This window comes from Periplaneta americana, chromosome 10 (assembly GCF_040183065.1).
Source record: "Periplaneta americana isolate PAMFEO1 chromosome 10, P.americana_PAMFEO1_priV1, whole genome shotgun sequence".
NCBI classification, from domain to species: domain Eukaryota; kingdom Metazoa; phylum Arthropoda; class Insecta; order Blattodea; family Blattidae; genus Periplaneta; species Periplaneta americana.
The window spans coordinates 30,802,406-30,825,486 of record NC_091126.1 but is presented as its reverse complement, the minus strand read 5'-3'; the positions used below and the strand labels follow the sequence as shown (position 1 = coordinate 30,825,486).

Here is a 23,081-nt window from a genome sequence, read left to right as displayed (position 1 = left end):
CTTAACGCTCGAACATGAAACTTGAGAAATCGCCAATTATTGCACTACGAAAACCAAATCCTCATCACATAAAAAATTCCCCATTGTTAATAAAGTTCTAAATTCATTTATTTGAAATACCGGCTCAAGACTTCAGCATTTTCTATATATTTTACTTGGTTATTTAAAGACGCTGTACCAAATACTGGATCATGAGTGCGAATCAAGCACAATTCCGGATCAGTAGGCAAACGCGCTGCCGCCTAAGCTAAGCTGTCCCGTTGGCTTGAATTTGTTATATTAAATACAATCTTTTCTTTTTAAAGTACTGAATATAGTTGATTTAAAATAGTATTGCTATTTTTCTTTACTATTAAATTTTCACTTTTACATTTTACATCTTATATTTATATTTGAATTTCTCTCCTTTTTTTTTTTGCTTCATATTTTGTGGCATACATCACGACTTATGACTTTGCACTGCCTATTGTAATTGAGTTTTTCGTATTATAGACAAAGAAATGGATAAATACTGAAGTAAATCGGTGGCTCAGCAAGAGCCTTGATTCCACATTGATCTGTTCCACTATTGGTCTCTAGTTCATACTTTATCGTCTTGATGAATTGAATTCAATATTAAGACCCAACAGATGGAATGATCAAAGATATAACAAATATATATTTTGCGTATTCATTATATAAATGTTTTCTGTGGATTAAATATACTTAAGTAGTTCTTTCTTTTGTTTTACAGTCGCGGGAGTGACCTCTCTTCAAGGTAAGATGTTAGACTTAGAAGTAGTATTGTAGTTAAAGTAATCAACTGAGTTGTAATGGTTAACAACCCCCAAAAATTAGAAAAGTTAACAAACGAGTTCCCTTAAGGTGAAGAACCTACAGGAAATCTGTTTTTTCGTGTTATTCCAAGTAGAGCCTCTATTTCCCTAACATAATTTCATATCAATGTATGAAGCCTTTTAAATACATTTTTCACACAGTCACAGACATAAAAAATGTAAAAGATGCAGTATTATAAAGAAAATGATATATCTGCTCTCGAAAGTATCACAGACTCACAAATCATGTTTTAAATGAAAACTAAAAGACTGCTGATCAAATTTGTGTAATCTTTTTAGAAATTTAAATTTATATTTTTATTTTGTATTTGTGTGAACAGAACTTTTAACTGACTCTTTAAATTGCAATTTGACAATTTCCTCTCACAGAATTATTCATATGTAATGTGAGAATATGCCCTGAAAATGTTATTCAATTATCTCTACAATTGTTCGAGATGTGACATATTAAATGTTGAAAAATGGAAAATAAATAAACTCCGGATATTCAACGGAGAAGTTTGAGCACAGAGTGAAAGGACTGGAGCGCAGCGGCTATTTAAAAATGGCGAAAAAGCGATTACTTTCTTCCTGACGACCTTGAAATTTCGCTCAAGTGAAGTATTTTTAGGTAAAAAATAAAAAAATGATAATTTGGTCATTCCTGTAAGTCTTTCCCATTAAGTAAAGACAAACTCCTCTCTTAGTGACTAACCGCACTGTTACAATCCCATTAAATTGTTGTGATTCCGCGAACGCAGGGGCAGTCTATGTTAAGGACCCTATGATCTACATGGGGATGGACATTAATGCACCCTCTCCGCACATAGGACTACACACAGTTCGGTTGTATTGTATTGTATTTATTAACATTCCATGGTATTCATACATGCTTACAGCTAGAATATGGAACAAGTCAAAAAGCTTAATACTATTATAACATCTTAATTTATAGTCACAGTCTAGATGAAATATATATAGACGAGATTTACAATATAGTCTACTAGTACAACACAAAGTTTTAGTATCAATTTCATGAAGTGTTATTGAATGTCATGAATTCACCTACAGAATAGAAGGCGTGAGAAATGAGGTACTTCTTTAATTTGGCCCTAAATAATTTTATGTTTTGAGTTTCATTTTTTATATCGATAGGGAGGCTATTAAAAATTTTTACTGCCATATAACGCACTCCTTTTTGATAGCACGATAGACTTGCCGATGGAGTATGAAAGTCATTTTTTGACGTGTATTTATGCTATGAACTGTTGAATTAGTTACAAGGTTTTCACGATTACATACGAGGAAAATTAATAATGAAAAGATATACTGACAAGCCATGGGCATTATTTGTAGTTTTTTGAAAATAGCCCTACACGATTCCCTAGATTTGGCACCTACTATTATTCTAATTACTCTTTTTTGTAATAGAAATATATTGTTACTATCTGTGTAATTTCCCCAGAATATTATTCCAAAACTCATTACCGAGTGGAAGTATGCAAAGTATATTGTTTTTAAGGTATTGGTATTTACTATATTTTGCATAGATCTAATAGCAAAACAAGCTGAATTTAGTTTGGGGGTAATTTCTTTAATATGATTTTTCCAATTTAACACATTATCGATTTTTACGCCAAGAAATTTGGTTGTTGTTGTTTCTAATAGGGATCTATTATTAATTATTGTGCTAGAAATTGGTAAAAGTACTTCATTCGAATCTTGTTGCAGAATGGGATCCCAACCGTCAATATGTGTACAAAGTAGAAAGTCGAGCTTTCACCGCTCTTCACCAGATCTCAAACCAGTATGCAGGAATTCTAATGCGGGCAAGGTTGATCATTCAACCTAAAACTCGCGAGGAACTGCATGCACAGGTAAGTTTAAGCATGAACCGACTGAAATACGTATCTATTAAATTTACATTTTATTTCAACTTTCCACTTCCATTGGATTGTGAAAATTAATTTATGGATTGTAAAACTTACCTTCAGGTTTTGTGTGTCTGAAGTTTCGGTTCTTACTTGCAGGTCTTATTTTAAAGGGACTCTATACTGAATTCACTTCCATGTTTGTAAGCTAAATTCAAATAACTTTTATCATTGGTGTATCTAGTTAATAATAAAATATGTATATCCATCTATGATAAGTGGTTTGCATTTATGAATATCTTAATAAAACATTGTATCGCTTTATATAAAAACTCGACACAATTTACATTATTTTAACTGATATTCACTTACATGATTATTTATATACATTGGAACAAACATTAGTATTGGTTTTTTTTGTACAGTGAATCCGTAAATTACTAGGGACTTTTGATGATTATTAATATTTTTATTTTTTATTACTTCATAATAAAAAAATTCAAGTAATTCACTGATTAATTTTACAGCAAAACCCTATAGTAAGTTTTGATCCCATGTGTATAAGTGAATATCAGTTAAGAATAATGTACGTTGTGGCGCAATATAAAGCGATTCAATATTTTAATAAAATATTAATAAAATACGAACCACAAATTACAGTAAAACCCCGATTATCCGTCACCATATTAACCGATTGGTGTATTATCCGACTGTCTTTCTCTCTCGCAGAAAAAAATATCAAGTATTGTACATTATATTAGTACGAATTTTTTCTAAATATTGTTTTTTTTTACAAATCTTTAGCCTTACGCATTACGGTCTCCTCTTCGAGTGGCCGTACTGTTTAATTTCTGTGTAAAATGTCTTCTACAAGTATCAAAATAAAACGTGTTGTACTACGGAAAAAAGTGAAAGTAATTGAGTGGTTTAGGAAAAGAGAAAATGTGGTTCATCTCACATCACAATACAAGATAGGAATTACAACTGGGCGCGATTTAGGCTAATGAAAAACAAAATATAAACTGTATAAGATTTGTAAATCTACAACATGAGACCTCTGCTATTCCTATCTTTCCACAGACAGTTGTCACAAGGAGTTTCCTTGACCATTAAAAATCCGTCGTTGAAAACCACACTTAAATACACCGTGTTCCGCTTATAAGTATAATAAAAGAAATAGTTATAATTTCATAACAATGCATGCAAATGGGTTAAGATTGGTACCATTGTAAAGAGGAAATTGGGAAGTTTTAATCCATTGTTGTTACTTATTTTTAGAAGACTCACGCATGCGCAGATCATTAAATAAGAGAATTCGTATCGTATCTTTAGTCAGTCAGCATGTGGACGCCACAGCAGAAAGCCTTTTGTGTGCTGTCATTAGCAGAACATAGATCCATAATTCGTGTACAGCGCTTGTTTCGCCGTCAGTACAATCTTAGACCGAGGGAAGCTGTACCGACGTACGTCTCAATAATGAAATGGGATAGGCAGCTCAGAGAAACAGGAAGTTTGTTGTCTAATGCAGGTAAACATTCCAAGCGTAAAGTGTCTGACGAAAATGTCGAACGCATTCGCGAGGCATTTCAGAGAAGCCCGCGGAAATCCATTCGACAGGCTAGTGTGCAGTTGAACATCCCACCAACAACAGTGCATACAGTTGCGTTTGCGAGCGTACAAGCTGCAACTTCATCAGATGATTACGCCGAATAATAAACTGGAACGAAAACGCTTTGCAGAAACAATGTTGGATAAAGTGGACGATGACGACACATTTCTAACTCGAGTCTGTTTCTCAGATGAGGCAACCTTCCACGTCAGTGGAAAAGTAAACCGACACAATTGTCGCATCTGGGGGTCGGAAAATCCAAGTGTCGTAATTGAACACCAACGGGATTCCCCTAAATGGAATGTTTGGTGTGGGATCATGCGTGACAGAATCATTGGTCCCTATTTCTTTGCTGAAAAGACAGTCACTGCAAACACGTACCTGGATATGTTGCAACTGTATGCTGTGCCACAACTCCCAGATGGAGCAATTTTCCAGCAAGATGGGGCTCCACCACACTTTGCCAACATGGTTCGCACATTCTTAGACGAACAATTCCCTGCAAGATGGATCGGAAGAGGATCACCGTACATCACATGGCCTGCCAGATCACCAGATCTAACACCACCTGATTTTTTCCTGTGGGGGTTTGTTAAGGACCAGGTCTACAGGACGCCAGTACGTGATTTGGCAGACTTACAAGAAAGAATTTATGCTGCTGTCAACAATGTTACACCACAGATGCTTCATAACACTTGGGTCGAGGTTGAATACCGGTTGGATATTTCCCGTGCCACCAATGGAAGCCATGTTGAGGTTTATGGAACATAAGGTAACAAAAATTCCCAGTTTTCATTCTTTGTAGCAGTTGGTTTCAACTATATACTTGTATTAATTCAGAAGTTATAGCTATTTATTTTGTTATACTTATAAGCGGAACACGGTGTACAATAAATAATGATTTAATAACTGACTTATCGGAAAATCAAACATGAATTGTAAAAAAAACAGACAAATTAGTGAACTTCTGATCCACTACCTAGCGTATTAAAAGAAAAGACCGTGAAGGAAATTACGAAAATGTACTTAGTTTATGAAAACTTTTTATGGTACGGATTATTCGATTTTTTCGATTAACCGTTCACTCCACCCCTTTCATTACCACGGATAATAGAGGTTCCACTGTATAGATGGATGAAATTTTGTACATTTGTCATTATTAATCAGATATACCGCTGATCAAAACTTGGTTAATCTAGCTTCATAAGTATGGTAGTTATTGATTTCATTATTGTGAACCCGTAAAAATATGGAATTTGGAAATTTCAGTATAGTGTCCCCCCTTAAACAGGGCTAGGGCTGAAATTTTAAACTTCTACATTTTTAAGCAATATTTTCAAAATTTGTGTCATATACTCACAGAGCTAACACATTGTATCAACGAAATTTGAAATTTATAGGTGAAACTGTTTTTTTTTTGTCTTACGTACGATTACACACTCTTCAGATATACCTAATATTTTGTATTCCCGTGTAAGAACGTTTTCAGAGTAGGGCTTGTTTGAAATAGAAATTGAGATTGTCTGGAATTCATTTATTTCAGTGCTGGATTTTCTGGACGTTAAATTGTATAATTATGTAACTTGCTTTTAGGGTCTTTGGAACATATTCTTATAATAAATAATAATTATTATTTCTGCTGCAGCTAGTCGAAGTTGAGCATTCACAAATCAACAAGGAACTGCCAAGTGGCTGGGATCAGGAAATTCAAATCCACGATTGGCAGCAACTCTCAGCACTAAAAGATGCCTTCGCAATTATCCTACAAAATGGACATGTAAGTTAACAATCACGTTAATTTAAACTACTCTTAATAAATTTCTCATTTTCGAATTTATACGAGTTTCTAATTGTGTTACCACAGTCTAGTACATAGTCATGAAGCTTGGGGTGATTTTTTGCATTTCTCGCGATACAATGCTCCAAGCGGTTAGCAACTGACAAGCAAACGTTCTGATGGTGCCAGATAAAAAAGTTATTTTTTTTTCTTCCACCATGTTAATAATGTCAAAAGAAGTGCTTATACAAATTTTGGCCACTCGACCGCAATTACGAGGCCGTCCAGAAAGTGATTTTCCCTGGGACTGTTTATAGAAAAAAAGCACAATTGCATAGAAATATTTATTGAAACAGATACAGCAATTGTTGCGCTATTTGTCAGCATATCCCCCACTGGAATTGAGACATTTGTCATACCATAGGATCCATTTTTGTGTCGTAGAAGTCGGCCATCTGGGATCGGAACCAGAGTTTGACTGCGTCTGCACCTCTCTCTGTCGATCCCATGATATGAGTAATGTCTCAATTCCAATGGAAAGCATGTGTTTGTTCCAATAAATTTGTCTAATGAAACTGTGTTTTTTTTTCTGTTAGCAGCTTCTGGCGAACTTATTTTTTACGGCCCTCGTAATTGCGGTCGAGTGGCCAAAATTTGTAAAAGCACTTCTTTTGACATTATTAACATGATGGAAGAAAAAAAAAACTTTATCTGCCCCCATCAGAACGTTTGCTTGTGAGAGTACTAGAAACAATAGACTTAGCCGGTACTATTTCGAATTGTCTGTGATGAGGCGATAGTAGCGATCCTGGTGGCTAGCAACTAAAGTTCAACTGGCAGTGGATGCATATTTCCTACGTATTGAGCTTCATGACTATATACTAGACTGTGGTGTTACTTCTGCTTATATTTGGGCGTGAAGTTTGCGGAATTATTTTCTTAACCTTTCTAAGTTTGGAGAACAAATACAATTCTCGACGAGAAACGGTGGATTTCTGATGATGATCAAATATACTCAGGTCGACTTGGACCATTTTTTTTACATTATTTCGTTATTTTCACACAAGGTGTGCTATGTGATAACCACTTTGAAATGAAGATATTAATTATATAAATCATTGAAGTAATTTCAGCAGAGTGACACTGCAGTTCACTTAGACTCTGATAGATGAGAATATGATGAGTATTTTATTATTGGTAAATGCGACATGCACGTAGGGTACTGACACTTCTTCTGCTCCTAATGCCAATTTTCTCGTGACGATGGAGCCTTTTAGCTACTTTGTGTCATATTGGCTTACAATAATAACTCAGTTTGGTCTTCCCTTCGATGAATTCGACCCTCCCAAATACTAACTTTGTAACTCAATTTTTTATGGTTTTGAGTTATGCTAGTTAATATAGTCTTAAATTGTTTCTTTTTCTTCCAGTACTATCATTGTAGCTCTAAACCTTCCCACTCGTATGTAAAATATTATTGTTACTATCTATATACACTGATTTAAACGATCATTTAATACTTTATTTGCTTCTCCTGAAAAATGGAAGAAAGTGAGTTACAATGTTAATACTTGTGAGGGTCGAATTTCGTCTGAAAAAAAAAAAACATAAGCATCAATAAGTGAAGTGATATGTGAAATTTCTATTTTCAACAATTCTGGAGATAGAAATTTCATATTTTGTGCACTTTAGTCCTCTTCTGCAATTTTTCTTGCGTACAAGCTTCATTATGATTAGATGAATGGTTTCTGAGTTATTCAAATAAAAAGAAAGGAATTTTGTCATTCATTTTTAAAATTGCTTAGTTTACTCCTAAGAATCACGTCACCAAAGTTTGAAAGACATTAAGGAAAAAAATGTGGATTTTTATCGTAAGAATTAATGTATGTAATTGATTAACTAGCGGACTTATTCGTGTTAATTATGTAAGTTTGTGCGGCTTACAGCTGTTTCTGTGCTTCATCACATCATCATCAAAGCCTACTAGATCTCGGCGTCATCTCGAACTTCTCTGCCTGTTATGTGGGTGCGTTTGATTGTTGAAAGGTGTTGAAAAGTGGAGTCAAATAGTGTGTCAACAATCAAACGTACCCACATAACAGGCAGAGAAGTTCGAGATGACGCCGAGATCTAGTAGGCTCTGAGGATGGTGTGATGAAGCACCGAAACAGCTGTAAGCCGCACAAACTTATATAATTAACACGAGTAAGTCCGCTAATTAATCAATTACTTATATTCAAGTGTTAAAAGTAGTGTACGCAAGATTCAAAATTGAGTTAATGTACTGTATAGTCTACCTTAAGTTGATTTCTAATGAGATTATGTATTACTTTAAACAGATAGTTAATGTCAAGGTGAAAGATAATACACCAAACTGGGCGGTTAACATCCTTAAAGGTATCCTCAGCACTCTCCAGGTGAATACACAAGCGGATAATCTCGTCAGACATCGTTATGACATTCTTCCGAACGCTTCTGCCGACAGTGCCGTGTACAGCATCAGGGAAGTAAGTAATGAAAGAAATAATATTTTCCTATACTAAAACATTAGGTTTATTAGAAATATTTTCTTACAAAATGTAAAACGTGAACATGTCAGGTACTATGAAAGACAAGGAAAAGAAATTTACATTCACTTCTCGTTCTCTTAGAAATCTTGAACTCTTCTATTCCTTCGTACCTGTCGTCTCGCTTCACTTACCTTTCTTCCCACCATAATCTGAACACACGCTCTCGTCATGAAACAATACTAATAATACCATCCCATCGCACCTCATCATACTCATCCTCTTTCACAATAGCCCTGCCAAGACTCTGGAATTCGCTACCTGCTCGCATCAGGGACTGTCGAAATAAAATTGAATTCAAACGCAAACTTACTAGGCACTTGGTCAGTAATTGATTTCTTGTAAATAGTTTCCTTAATCTATCACAAAATATTTCAATATCCAGTAATTTCATCACTATAGAATTTTGTTATTCTAGGTTTAATTTGTAATTCAGTAAATATAAAATATTCTTTGTTTTTCTGTGATAAATTATCTAGCTTTAATCAGTCAGGTAATCTTTTCGTACTTTGATTTTCATTGTAATTGTAATTGTAAATGTAATACTAATTGTAATTTTATTCTTCATATTATGGGTATAGTTGGAATCTCCTGGTAGAAGGGCAGAGAAGGCCTGACGGCCTTATCTCTAGCAGGTTAAATAAATAAATACTAAAAAAAAAGACATTAATTCTCATATATTTGACATGCAGCATTTTTATAAAACAGGAAACTCTATATTACCAGGGCTAAACACCAGACAAATGCGCACGAATAACTTAAAAAACTGATAACACGATTTTTGTTTTCACTATAGGATGGATCTTTTTACACAGGGTGATTCACGAGGAGTTACCTACACTTACGGAGCTTATTTTCGAAGACATTCTGAGCAAAAATGTCATACATACAAGCGTCCTATTTTCAATATTTTAATATTTTCAGAGTTACACTAATTTGATTGTTAAAACAAATACCTTTTTTTCTTTAGTTTTAAGGGTAAAAGAATGTTACAAAATAGAGAATTAGCTATTCACAAGTATACTTCTTTAATTGGCTAATATTGTGAAGTTAAAAATGTGTTGTTAATTCCTTAGTATCTTTGTATAGAATATTTTTTCCAATTTTAAAGTAAAAATTACAATTGTTACAGATCACACTACTAGCAACTTGATTCTTTAGAGTTCAATTTTTGTATCTTGATGTACTACCTCGCAAATTTCTAGCGTAATAATTACAATAGATCCCTATTAGAAACAACAACCAAATTTCTTGGCTTAAAAATCGATAATGTGTTAAATTGGAGAAATCGTATTAAATAAATTACCCCCAAACTAAATTCAGCTTGTTTTGCAAAAGATAGTAAATATCAATACCTTAAAAAAATATAATTTGCATACTTCCACTCGGTAATGAGTTTTGGAATAATATTCTGGGGAAATTCCACAGATAGTAACAATATATTTCTATTACAAAAATAAAAGTAATTAGAATAATAGTAGGTGCCAAATCTAGGGAATCGTGTAGGACTATTAAAAAAAACTACAAATAATGCCCATGGCTTGTCAGTATATCTTTTCATTAATAATCTTCCTCGTATGTAATTGTGAAAACTTTGTAACTAATTCAACAGTTCATAGCATAGATACACGTCAAAAAATGACTTTCATACTCCATCGGCAAGTCTATCATGCTATCAAAAAGGAGTGCGTTATATGGCAGTAAAAATTTTAATAGCCTCCCTATCGATATAAAAAATGAAACTCAAAACATAAAATTATTTAGGGCCAAATTAGAGAAGAACCTAATTTCTCACGCCTTCTATTCTGTAGGTGAATTCTTGACATTCAATAACACTTCAGGAAATTGATACTAAAACTTCGTGTTGTACTAGTAGACTATATTGTAAATCTCGTCTGTATATATTTCATCTAGATTTTGACTATAAATTAAGATTTTATAATAGTATTAATTTTTTTACTTTTTCCATATTCTGGCTGTAAGCAATGTATGAATACCATGGAATGTTAATAAATACAATACAATACAATACAATACAATACAATACAATACAATACAATACAATACAATACAATCTTAAAGAGTTTACAAGAATGACGTGAATAGTAACAATTGTGTTGATAAGTGCGTAATAAAAATGTAATTTTGTGATTAAAAATTTAAAAAAAAGTCTGTACCCAGCAACTATGGAATTAACAATATACTTTTTAGCTTCAGAGCACTAGCCAATTAAAGAAATTATACTTCTGAACAGTTCATTCTACAGGGTGATTCACGAGTATTTACCGTCACTTACGGATCTAATTTTCGAAGACATTCTGAGCAAAAATTGTCATATACACATTTGTCCTAACCTCAATATTATCAGAGTTACACTAATTGGAAATTGTTAGTAAAATATCTTTTTATTTGGTTTAAGGGTAAAAGAATATTACAAATAGAGAATAAACAAACACAAATAGAGAAATTTCTTCAATTGGTTAGTGTTCTGAAGCCAAAAATGAGTTGTTAATAAAACTGCTTTGTACACATTTCATTTTTCCATTTTTAACTAAGAATTACATCATTCTTACGCACTTATCGCAAAAATTGTTAAAAAATCATACTACTTTAGGAAGTTAATTCTTTACAGTTTAATTGTGCATCCTACTGTACAGTCTTAAAGAATTTACAGGGGTGGTGTAATTTGTAACAATTGTCGTGATAAATGCGTAAGAAAAATGTAATTTTGTACTTACAAATCGAAAAAAAATCTGTACCAAGCAACTATGGAATTCAGAACATATTTTTATCTTCAGAATACTAGATAATTACAGAAATGATACTCCTGAATAGTTCATTCCTCATCTGTAATATTCTTTTACCCTTAAAACTAAAGACTAATGGTATTTTATAAACAATTTCAAATTAATGTAACTCTGAAAATACTGAGATTAAGACGCATGTTTATATTACTTTTATGCTCAGAATGTCTTGGAAAATTAGTTCCATAAGTGGCGGTAAATCCTCGTGAATCACTCTGTATAGTTGTAATAAAAAAGGTACTTTTTAAGAACTGCAAATTAATGTAACTCTGAAAATATTGAGAATAGATCAAATGTTTATGACCAGGCTTCGAGACTTCGGACCCAATAGAGCAGTTCAGTGGGAAATCCTCATAACGGCGTACTGAGTATAGTGGTAAAGCGTACAGTGGGTAGGGGTACTGTAGAATGAATGCCAACAAATACGCAAAGGAAAACGCTCTGGATTTGAAGGTTCTGACGAATAATTTGGCTTTCATACAAACTGTGTCTGAAACTATTACACGGTTAGAAAAATCAGAGCAAGAGATGCCGGAAACCCTCAAATTAATTTAGAAAATGATGCAGAGAATTAATGAGACATCAAGTACACCGGTTACAGAACGTGTAAAACAGAAGTGGAAATCAATTTTGGAACATTGTGTAACATAAACAGCAAATTAGTGGACATAGAGTCACCCGAGAATAAAGGACTATCTCTTAGAGACTGAAATGATGTTAGGTTTTTTCGTTTTGCTCCTATCACGTCATGCGACGTAGAGCGCAGCTTTCTACAGTACAAACTTTGGCAGATAACCGAAAAAGATTTACGTTTGAGACAATGAGAATGTATCTTGTAGTACATTGCATTTCGGTACTGTAACTGCACTTCCTAAAGACGACCAATAGGATAAATGGAAAAATTAATATTGCTACATGCTTATTTCCACAAATAACAGTGTGTATAATTAAACACAAATGCTTATAAAAGACAGGAGGATAAATGCTTTTCACATTCTTTTGACATTATCATTGTGTAATGTATATTTACTTTCAGAATGTACATATGTGTGTGTTCCCCTATACTGCCGTACTCTACTCTAAATAGCAACGTTGTTACCTCAACACATCTCTATCTACCTGAAGCGAGTCAACAACCTATAGTGCATGCACAGTAAACTTATTGTATCGGGTCCAAAGTCTCGAAGTCTGTTTATGACGTTCTTTTTTCCTCATAATGTCTTCGGGAATATGCTTCGTAAGTGACGGTAACTCATCATTTACTCTGTATATTAGGTATACAGTACTGTATTTGAAAATTTTAGATATAGCGCATTTAACAATCCAGTTATCGCTTTCAACAGTCTACTTTTAAATGTGTTCTAGGTTATGTGGAAAGTTGGGTTTAATTTTATTACTCTGATATTGTTGCACTAGATGAAATTGGTACTTATTCTCATTATTGTACATGTTACCCGGAGAGAACGATAAGGATAACGCAGATTGTTACAAGTTCTCAACCTATCAATAATCGTTCGTCTGATCGTCAACTATGCAAAATGCATAAAAGCCTTATATTGTAAGAAAGCATTGAAAGACTCGAACATTAGTATAGATGAAGATTTTGAATACGAGGTGAGGTGTAGGTGCCGATTAAAGAAGAGACTGGTGAACGAGGAAGCAAAATAGGTGCGGGGAAAAGAAGAGGAAGTAATGAGTGTGTAAAGCGTGCCAGGAGTGAGAAAAGAGGGGGCAACAGTGGAGAAAAACCTGTGTATAATCTGAGGAAATGGTGCATCAGTGGGTTGAAATAATAGTAGTTTATCTAGGTAATGGTTAAATGGAGGTGAACTGTTGTTCTTTTGTTTCAGTGTTAAATTGTGTTATAAATAAAGTGAAAGCAATGTTGCTAGGATACGAGCGCTAATGTGTGGTGTGAGAAGTGTTTAGACAGTGAATATAATATTAGTTGAAGTTTGTAGTGAAATAGTCAACAAGGGTTAGGTCTTTTATATTAAATAAGTTATGTGCATTGCTATTTAAAGTATTAAATTAGTTATGGAGGGAAGAATTATTTTTAAGGGAACTGAGAATAAGAGAAGGGAAGTAGAATAATAGTGGATAAAGTAAAAGGATAGTCAAGTGAAAATGAAGGGACATCAAAGACATGGCAAGAACAGGCTTCAAGGGTCAATACACGTCTTGTTTATAATTGTAAATAGTGCAAGTAAGGGAATGCTGGCCCGAATACAGAAATGTGAAGGGCCAGCAGGACCGAAGATTTTTGAGAAATATATATCAATATCAATATCAATATCAATAAAAGCCTTATCATCATCATCATCCTTCACGAATTAGGCCTCTGTAGACCTGTTTCGGCCCCATCTAGCAGTCTTCTTAAAGGTCTTCCTGGTCGACGATGTCCTCTAGGTTTATACTGCATCATAATTTTTGGGATTCTTGAATTTTCCATTCTTCTTACATGATCTAGCCAATTGAATTTGTATCTGCTGATTTTTTCTTCTACTGACTCTACTTCTAATTGTTCTAAAATTTCTTCATTCCTTTTTCGGTCTAAAAGAGTATATCCTGCTGTCCTCAAAAATTTCATTTCCGTTGCTTTGATTCTGTTCATGTCTTTTTTCTTTAATGACCAAATCTCGCTTCCGTATAAAAGGGTGGGTAATGCTAATGTATTATATATTTTTATTCTTGTAGATTTTTGTACTAATTTAGCTTTTAATGCATTGTTTATTATTCCTAGAATTTGTGTAAATTTGGTAATTTTCTTGTTCACATCTTTTTCATTTTGATAAGATATTTCACAACCCAGATAATTGAAATTTTGCACTTGTTCGAGGCAATGGTTAGTGTGTATTATCTTACTTCTCACTGGGTCTTGTCCTAAAAATGCCATTACTTTATATTTTTGTGCTGAAATTTCCATCCCAAAATCTTTTAATATTTTATTTAATGTATACAATCCTCTTTGTAAATTATCCTCTGAATTGGAAATTATGACTTGATCATCGGCATAGAGTAAGGTATTTAATGTTAGAGCACTGGTTATTTTGATTCCTGATGTGTAGATTTGGTTCCATTTTAAAATAATTTCATTTATATAAATATTAAATAAAGTTGGTGATAGTGGACAACCTTGTCGAACTCCATTATTAACTAATTTTCTTTCGGATATACAGTTATTTATTTTGACACTTATTTTGCTGTCTGTGTAGATTTCTATTATATTTTGCAATAGCAAATTTGGAATATTTTTTTCTTGTAATATGTCGAATAAAAGGTCTCTTCGGACTTTATCAAAAGCTTTCACAAAATCAATAAAAGCTATATGGGTTTCTAAATTAAATTCTCTTCTTTTTTCTAACAATAGTTTCATACTAAATAATGGATCTACACATGATCTTCCTTTTTTAAAGCCTTTTTGACACTCCAGAAGGAAAGTTTCAGCATGTTTTCTTTTTAATTTTTCATTTAAAATCCTACTAAATATCTTATAACATGTGTTGAGGATACTAATCCCTCTAAAAGCCTTATAAACATGTTAAAATGAGATTTGCTTATGGGAAAAAGCGGGGAGAGATGGCTTGTGACTGACAGATTATTTATATACCAAGTTCGCTTTGAAACTCGCACACGCGAATTCCAGTATCGATTGACATAATATATTAAAAATTTTGTGACAAAAATGAAGTAGATTAAACTTCAATAGTGCACAGATAAAACGCAATACAGATAAACCGCACATGAATATTCGAGAGTTTGCTATGACATACAGTAAATAAATATTTATACAGGGTGGAAGTGAAATAATATTGCAGATTGGAAGGAACGATAGGTTACTCAGAAATGAATAGAAAACCTATATTAGGTTTTGTGATTAAATGCACGTTAATTAGAAAATTAAGTTTGAAGTTTCAGCAGTCCGGCAACATAACCGCTAACACATTCTTCTCGTGATACAGATGTAAGAGGTGAACGAACTCGGTGGTGTCTCTGGATGAGCTGTTCTCTGGCGCTGTATTGCAACCAACTAGCACTGCTCAGTGGCTTGAATTTAGAGGTTTTTAAAATTAAATTTACACAAAAACCGTCCACACTATCGAAATATGCTAGAGGAATTACTTATTCTTTATTAGTTGTCCTGTCGATATGGACAAAAATCACGATCCTACTCGCAGTAGTTACCGAATAAGAGGTTGTTAAACATTTGAGAGAAAATATTTTTCTGAAAAAAAAAAACTGTTAACTTTGCAAAAATATATTATAGTTTTTCTACATACAACATGAGCTATTCGCTCTGAAAATCTAAAAGACTAATTCTCTTCCACTCTGTCTACACTTAACTACTGGGTGTTCATTTCAAAATGTGTCATGACGTCACTGTTGTTGGGTCACCGATTTGAAGCGAGTTTCAGCTTATATGTTAGAGAAGTTGCCTATTATTTAAGGCGTTCTTCAATCTGAACTTGAGAACGTGTACGGTATAACTTGAACGTCGTAGCAACAGATGGCGGTCTGTACGGTCTGTGTGCTACCATAACCTCTTTCGAACTGTGTTTTGCGCCGGCAAGTCGTACGCAGGGTATTTGTTATCATCGGTTGCGTACAGTAACATTCCACAACACAAATCAAATGCTCCGTGTCCATGTTGACCGTCGAAGTTAATGTCAACAAATAAGTAATCGTCTTAACCCTCTCCCCATATCCCGACAGTACGTATTTCCAAACAGTTAACATTCCTGCCACTACCGGCGTTACCGTACGTGTCGGTACGTACTCTTCAGAATGAACGCCGTACTTGCTAGGCAACTTCTATGCCTCATAGGTTATACAACTCTGCGGAAGTGTAGGAAGATTGAATTCTCTAGGCTCATCGGCTAGCCACATGACGGCATACAGCGAGCCATGACACACTTTGAACTGAACACCGAGTAGTATTCTACGTAAAGGTACAAAAAATCTGAGACTTAATAGCAGAAATACTTCAATTTCAGACTACAATTACTGGTGAATGTGAGGTGGAATACGACGTGTCCCCACTTCCAGCATTATCACTCCTACAACATCCAGAACTGGCTCCTTTAAGCAACGTGAATGACAACGTTATTGATATAGAAAAAACTCAAAACTTCTCAAACTGCAAGAGACGTCCTGCTGTACATTACGGTCTCGCAGGAATTCCAGACCTCGAACCGGGACAGAACCAAATGGGCGACTTCTTGGCGGTGAGTACTGTATCGCCAAGTTTTTTTTTTTTTTTTTTTTTTTTTTAAGATCTAGTCACTCAGAATAAATAATTATTTTCAACATTCTATTGAGTATAATTTCTAAAATTAGATAACTGTACTATATCCCCAAATGATTTAATTTTGCAGCGTTCATCAGTGAGTCGTGTGGTCATCTCAGGCACATTGAATAAATTCACCGTTCAATCGTCCGTAACGACAAATCAAGTTGTCATGAGCCCTGAAATGTACAACAGCCAGAAAGGACTTATCGTCAGTCGCGTCAATGTCACCATAAAAGATATTGAAGAAGCGCGCCCCATCCCTTTACCAGGGAATTTGCAAGACACTGGGGACCTTTTATATTCTTATAACAACGCCCATGATATTGAGCCTCTTCAACGCGATAGACAAGATAGTGACTTCACCTTGGAAAGTGACAGCAGTAGCAGCAGTAGCAGCAGCAGCAGCGATGAAAATTCATGGAGTAGAGATAGTCACAGCAGAATAAGTGAAGAAAACAAAAAAGCCCAAATAAAGCAGCAGAGAATAAAGGCTAATAGACATTCTGATGACGATGTTACAAATGATGAAATAAGTTTTGCTTCAAGAGAACGTCAGAGGCGTTCAAGAACTCGGCGCTCTATCAGGAATGATGACAGCAGCAGCAGTAGCAGCAGCAGTGAAGAAGATTACCAACCAAGGCCACTCAGAGGTCAACCACCAAATATTCCTCTCCTCCCCTTCTTTGTTGGGAATCGTGGAAATGCTGCGTTTCTTTTGAGTAGCGATGACCCTGCTGAAATTGTTAAAAGTCTTGCTGAAGAAATTAAATCCGACATGAAGAAACCCTCTTATATCCCAGAAAGAAACACACACGCCAAACTCATGATGATGAGAGATATCGTTCGTACTATGACTGCAAAACAATTACAGAAGGCGACATCTCTGATCCACTCTGAAAGTAAACATGACCTAGGATGGTAAGACATTTTTAAGAATAATATTCTTAAACATTTCAATGAATTTTGAATCTCAGGAAACTGATTAAAATTTGTATCTGAAGGAAAATGAGTATAATGTTTTATTGATATGCTTCTATGCAGGATAGCATACCGTGATATGGTTTCTGAATCTGGAACTCACCCTGCCCTTGAAGAATTATCCAATTGGATTATTAGTAAAAAGTTATCATTTGAGGAAGGTGCGGAACTTCTTGCAACCCTGCCCCGAGCAGTTATCATGCCAACACCTGAGTACTTCGAGGCTTTTAACGTAAGTAGAAACAAATATAGATACGATATGATATATGAGAAATGATACGATATGTTATATACAGAGGCACTATTATCAATGGTCTCAGAAAACAGCGGCCGGCCGCGTCCTGCGTGGTTTCCGCCGAGCGCGTAACCATTTCTCCGACGCTTTTCCAATATATAACAGCAATAACAATAAATGTTCAATAATTTGGACTTACCACGCTCACAGTCGTTGCTGAAAATGGCCTCCAGTTTTAATAGTTTTGTCGCATTTCTTGCAGACGATTGAGATATTAGTTTCCTGTCCTAAACGCTTTAGAAATTTTGAGAGGCATGTTCTAATCTTTCACCAATCTCGTCTAATATTTCTTCTGTAAGAACACTACATTTTCAGCTTGATTTTCGATTTTTCACTGAGCCTGTTTCTTGAAATCTCTTAGTGAGTTGTCCAATTTATTGTTTTGACAGAAGGCACAGATCTGTTTGGAAACTTTATTAAAAATTTTCGTCTTGTTTCCGCACACGACCTTCTGCCTTTTATGTACGTATTGTACATATATACACGTTCACCCAATGAGAATTTGTTGCTAGGCATTACCTAAATACACAATAATCACTAAACATTATACAATAACGTTGTACACTTGAAGAATTGAGAGTTTCATAACACGACTTCAAAGCGCTCTGAAAGCCATATGCGAGGGAGAAACGGTTACGAGCGCCGAAAACCACGCAGGTCGCGGCCGGCCGGCAGACCGGCCGCTGTTTTCTGGTACTATTAATAGTAATGATTGTGTACTATGATATGATACTGTATGTGATATGATGTATTTGATGTCAACATTATTTTACATCCATGTAATGTGGACCTCAAAATTTTAAATGGCGATACGTGTTTCCCTTTATTAAAATACACAATATTTTCCTTTCTAGAAACTGGTTATGGATAAGAGAGTAAGAAATCAGCCCATTGTAAACAGCACCGGACTACTTGCACTCGCCACTCTCCATCGACAAGTACATGATGCGGAATTTTCACATAATAACTATCCTGTCCACGCCTTCGGCCGGATGGTCCCAAGGAACTATAATGCCACCAACGATTTTATTGATTATTTGGGAAAACAACTCCACGCTGCAATGGCAGATGGAAACAGACCGAAAATTCAAGTAATAATTCGTGCACTTGGTAATACCGGCAACAAACGCATTCTCAATTACCTAGAACCATATCTGGAGAGAAAGAAGAATGCAACGGAGTTCGAGAGGCTTTTGATGGTAACATCCTTGGACATCTTGGCTGAAATAAACCCGGAGCTTGCTAGGCAAGTTCTGTACAACGTGTACATAAATATTGGAGAAAATCACGAACTGAGATGCGCATCGGTAATTCTGCTGATGAGGACACAACCTCCCGCCGCCATGCTTCAAAGAATGGCTGAATTTAGCAACATCGATCCAGTGAAGCAAGTGGTTTCTGCAGTTCAGTCTGCTATCCGCAGTGCTGCCAACCTCAAGGAGCCTGGAAACCTAAATTTGTAAGTAACAGAAAGTGTACATAAAGTTTCGGTCACACGTCGCTACTTTTGCTGCGCAACTTTTGTACTGCAGCTGCACACGTAAGCTAAAAGTAGCGCGCTGCACGCTACTTTTCGTGCTGCGCAACCCGAGTGCTGCAAAAGTTGCAACTGGAGGTTGCAAGTCTGTTCACACACAAGGCGCTACCACAGTCTAGTATATACAGCCGCGAAGCTCAATACGTAAAAAATATGTAAACATTAGATAGTTGCTCACCACTAGGATCGCTAATATCGCCTCATTACAGCTAATGCAAAATAGTACCGTCACAGTCTATTGTTTCTAGCACCCTCAAAACTCAAGCTTCGTGACTGTATATGAATAGGTTATTTATGAAAGGGCCTAAGTCTTGAATACTAAATTGTTAGCAAATAAAGAAAAACTGCTTATGAGCCGAAATTTTGAAATTAAGGCTGAAATAAAAATTCTGTCATAAATTCTACAAAGCATTTAGAGTGTGAAATTTAGTCCTCTTCATATCTAAATCGATGTATCTACACCCAAAGAGCAGTTATTACATTACAAACTCATTTTCGCAAAATAATGTCTTAGCCCTTTCATAAATAACCCATTCATATAGTAGACTGTGGCGTACTTTTCCAGCCGCAGTCTTGTTGCAGGTTTCCATCTCCGTGTTGACTTCTCAATATACATTTTGTGGTTATGTTCGTTAAAGAACTCATGCGAAAGCTTACTTATCTATTATTTGCTTTTCTGTCCTAACTAGTATACGGAAATTGGCATTATTTTTACTATAAACCTTTTAAAAACGGCTATATACTTAAATGAGAACCAACAGCATATTCACGTAATCAATGTTGGCAACCCTTCTGTTTGAAAGTACGCTACGGAAAATTAAAAAAAAAAATGAATTATATCGTCAGAAAATATACTCAGACTGTGTTGTGCATTTAGTAACTGTTACAAATAATTTATTTTCATCACATCTAACATTAAAACATATCCAAACAACAAAAGTATCATTGGCACATTTGGGTGGTAACACTGGTCGCAACCGCAGCAAAAGTTTCAACAAAACCGATATCAAAAATGCTGCGGCTGCAACCCTGAGAACCCTGTTCACACGTCGCTACGTTTAAGCTGCGCGCAGCATGAAAAAGTAGTGGGCAGCAGGTTCGGCAGCCGCTACTTTTCGGGTTGCACCGTTATTCACACGTCGCAGTACGAGAGTTGCGCAGTTTTTTGTACTGCAGCGCTGCAAAAGTAGCGACGTGTGGCCGTACCTTAACTTAAGTCATGGCTCTGAATGTTCACACCTATGAAACTCATGTCAAACATTACAAATTTCAGGGCGAGGGCTGCTAGGAGCGCTGTGAACATTCTGAATCCAATGTCAATGGACATCGCATACTCTAACGACATCCTGTCAAGTAATATGATACAGAATATGGATCTTGGCTACAAAGATAACATGGCCCATGTTGGAAGCAGCGACAGCATTATTCCCAATACCATATTAAGGAAGTTCAACCGCTATGCTGGAGGACAGGCACACTCAGATATTAATGTAAGTATTGAATATAAAACAAGTTTTCAGAACTAAATTATTCTATGTATGTTTTGGTTAAGACTTAATTAATTTTATGTTAGCTTATACTGGGTGTTCATTTCAAAGTGTGTCATGACGTCACTGTTGTTGGGTCACCGATTTGAAGCGAGTTTCAGCTTATATGTTAGAGAAGTTGCCTATTATTTAAGGCGTTCCTCAATCTGAACTTGAGAACGTGTACGGTATAACTTGAACGTCGTAGCAACAGATGGCGGTCTGTACGGTCTGTGTGCTACCATAACCTCTTTCGAACTGTGTTTTGCGCCGGCAAGCCGTACACAGGGTATTTGTTATCATCGGTTGCGTACGGTAACATTCCACAACACAAATCAAATGCTCCGTGTCCATGTTGACCGTCGAAGTTAATGTCAACAAATACATAAGTAATCGTCTTAACCCTCTCCCCATATCCCGACAGTACGTTATTTCCAAACAGTTCACATTCCTGCCACTACCGGCGTTACCGTACGTATCGGCACGTACTCTTCAGAATGAACGCCGTACTTGCTAGCCAACTTCTCTGCCTCGTAGATTATACACCTGAGCTGCGGAAGTGTAGGAAGATTGAATTCTCTAGGCTCATCAGCTAGCCACATGACGGCATACAGCGAGCCAAGACACATTTTGAACTGAACACCCAGTAGAGAGGAATCCCTGTAGCATCGAAATCTGACTGCTGACGTGTTATGTGTTAGATCAGGTATGCTCAAAATTGTAAAAGCGCCGATTACACGGATGATGCTGCACTGCATTACACGCACAGTGTACGGACTGGGCTCCGCAACTACATTGCAGCACCGCCCGTGCCATCACTCTCACACTACGCATAATAAACTGAAATTGCAAAAGGAAAGAGTGTAGACTGTAATATTTAGTTATTACATTGTTTATTATATTTAATATAGCCTAGTTATGATATTATTATATCACAGGTAATGTTATTTTCATATTGCAGTCTATTCAACATGTGCATTTTTTTCTGCAAGTAATCGGAAATCTATTTCCAACGAATTTACTGCACTGCGCACCTGATTGAAAAGATGCTCATCTGTTAATCGGGATTTAAATTTAGCAACCTTCCTTCTAGAACATAATTGTTCGAGGCGAAGGTAGCTAACATAATGGCAGCGAATAAGTTCATCTTGCGATATTTCGTTTTGTTCATTTTTTAAATACTTCTGTGCTTGCCAAGTCATTATCCATCTAAATTAAAACAGACGCTTGTACAGACACTCATTCTACCTCACTTCGATTATTGCGACGTTTTGTTCGGTGATCTCAGGATTGATTCCGCTCAGAAACTACAGCGTGTTCATAACGCGTGCGTCCGCTTCATTTGTAATGTTCGATACTATGATCATATCTCACCTTCTTTCAAGAAGTTATCATGGCTTAGGTTACATGAGAGGAGAAATCTGCACTCACTTTCTCTCTTATATCGAATTATGCACACTTCATCCCCCTATTATTTATTCGCTCGTTTTCATACTCTCTCTCGCTATCATAATATTAATACTCGATCACAACGCGATAACACGCTAGAAATTCCACTTCACACATCATCTCTGTATTCCTCATCTTTCACTGTTGCTACCTCTCGTCACTGGAACTCTCTGCCGCCTGAAGTCAAGGGCTGCCGAACATTGAATTCTTTCAAATCCAAGTTAGAAAATTATCTTATGACGAGTTGCCAAACTTACTTACTATTATGACAAGTGTTGTATTGCATGTTTCCACGTATTCACATTTTTTTATGTTCTAATGATATTCAACTTATTTTATATTTTTGTTTTCATATTTTCCGATAATGTTATATCTCTAATGTGATAAGTTGAGCTATATATAATCTTAATTTTCCTTATTTGTGTGTACTTAGAAATATTGTATTCACTGTATACTTTGTACTGCACTATTTTATTACTACTATTAGTATTATTATTATTATTATCATCATCATTATTACTATTCTTATTTATTATTATTATTATTATTATTATTATTAGTAT

General features: G+C 35.4%; 1 protein-coding gene across 1 annotated transcript in view; it reads left to right on the top strand.

Annotated features, from left to right (window-relative positions):
* The window catches only part of LOC138707538 (vitellogenin-1), a 66,458-nt gene that overhangs the window by 3,259 nt on the left and 40,118 nt on the right, over nucleotides 1-23,081 (top strand). Inside the window, exons 2-10 of the mRNA XM_069837080.1 lie at nucleotides 734-757; nucleotides 2,547-2,692; nucleotides 5,941-6,072; nucleotides 8,412-8,579; nucleotides 16,438-16,668; nucleotides 16,819-17,651; nucleotides 17,775-17,943; nucleotides 18,861-19,465; nucleotides 20,817-21,033. Coding sequence (XP_069693181.1) covers nucleotides 734-757; nucleotides 2,547-2,692; nucleotides 5,941-6,072; nucleotides 8,412-8,579; nucleotides 16,438-16,668; nucleotides 16,819-17,651; nucleotides 17,775-17,943; nucleotides 18,861-19,465; nucleotides 20,817-21,033 — 2,525 coding nt within the window. The remainder of the gene's footprint in view (nucleotides 1-733; nucleotides 758-2,546; nucleotides 2,693-5,940; nucleotides 6,073-8,411; nucleotides 8,580-16,437; nucleotides 16,669-16,818; nucleotides 17,652-17,774; nucleotides 17,944-18,860; nucleotides 19,466-20,816; nucleotides 21,034-23,081) is intronic.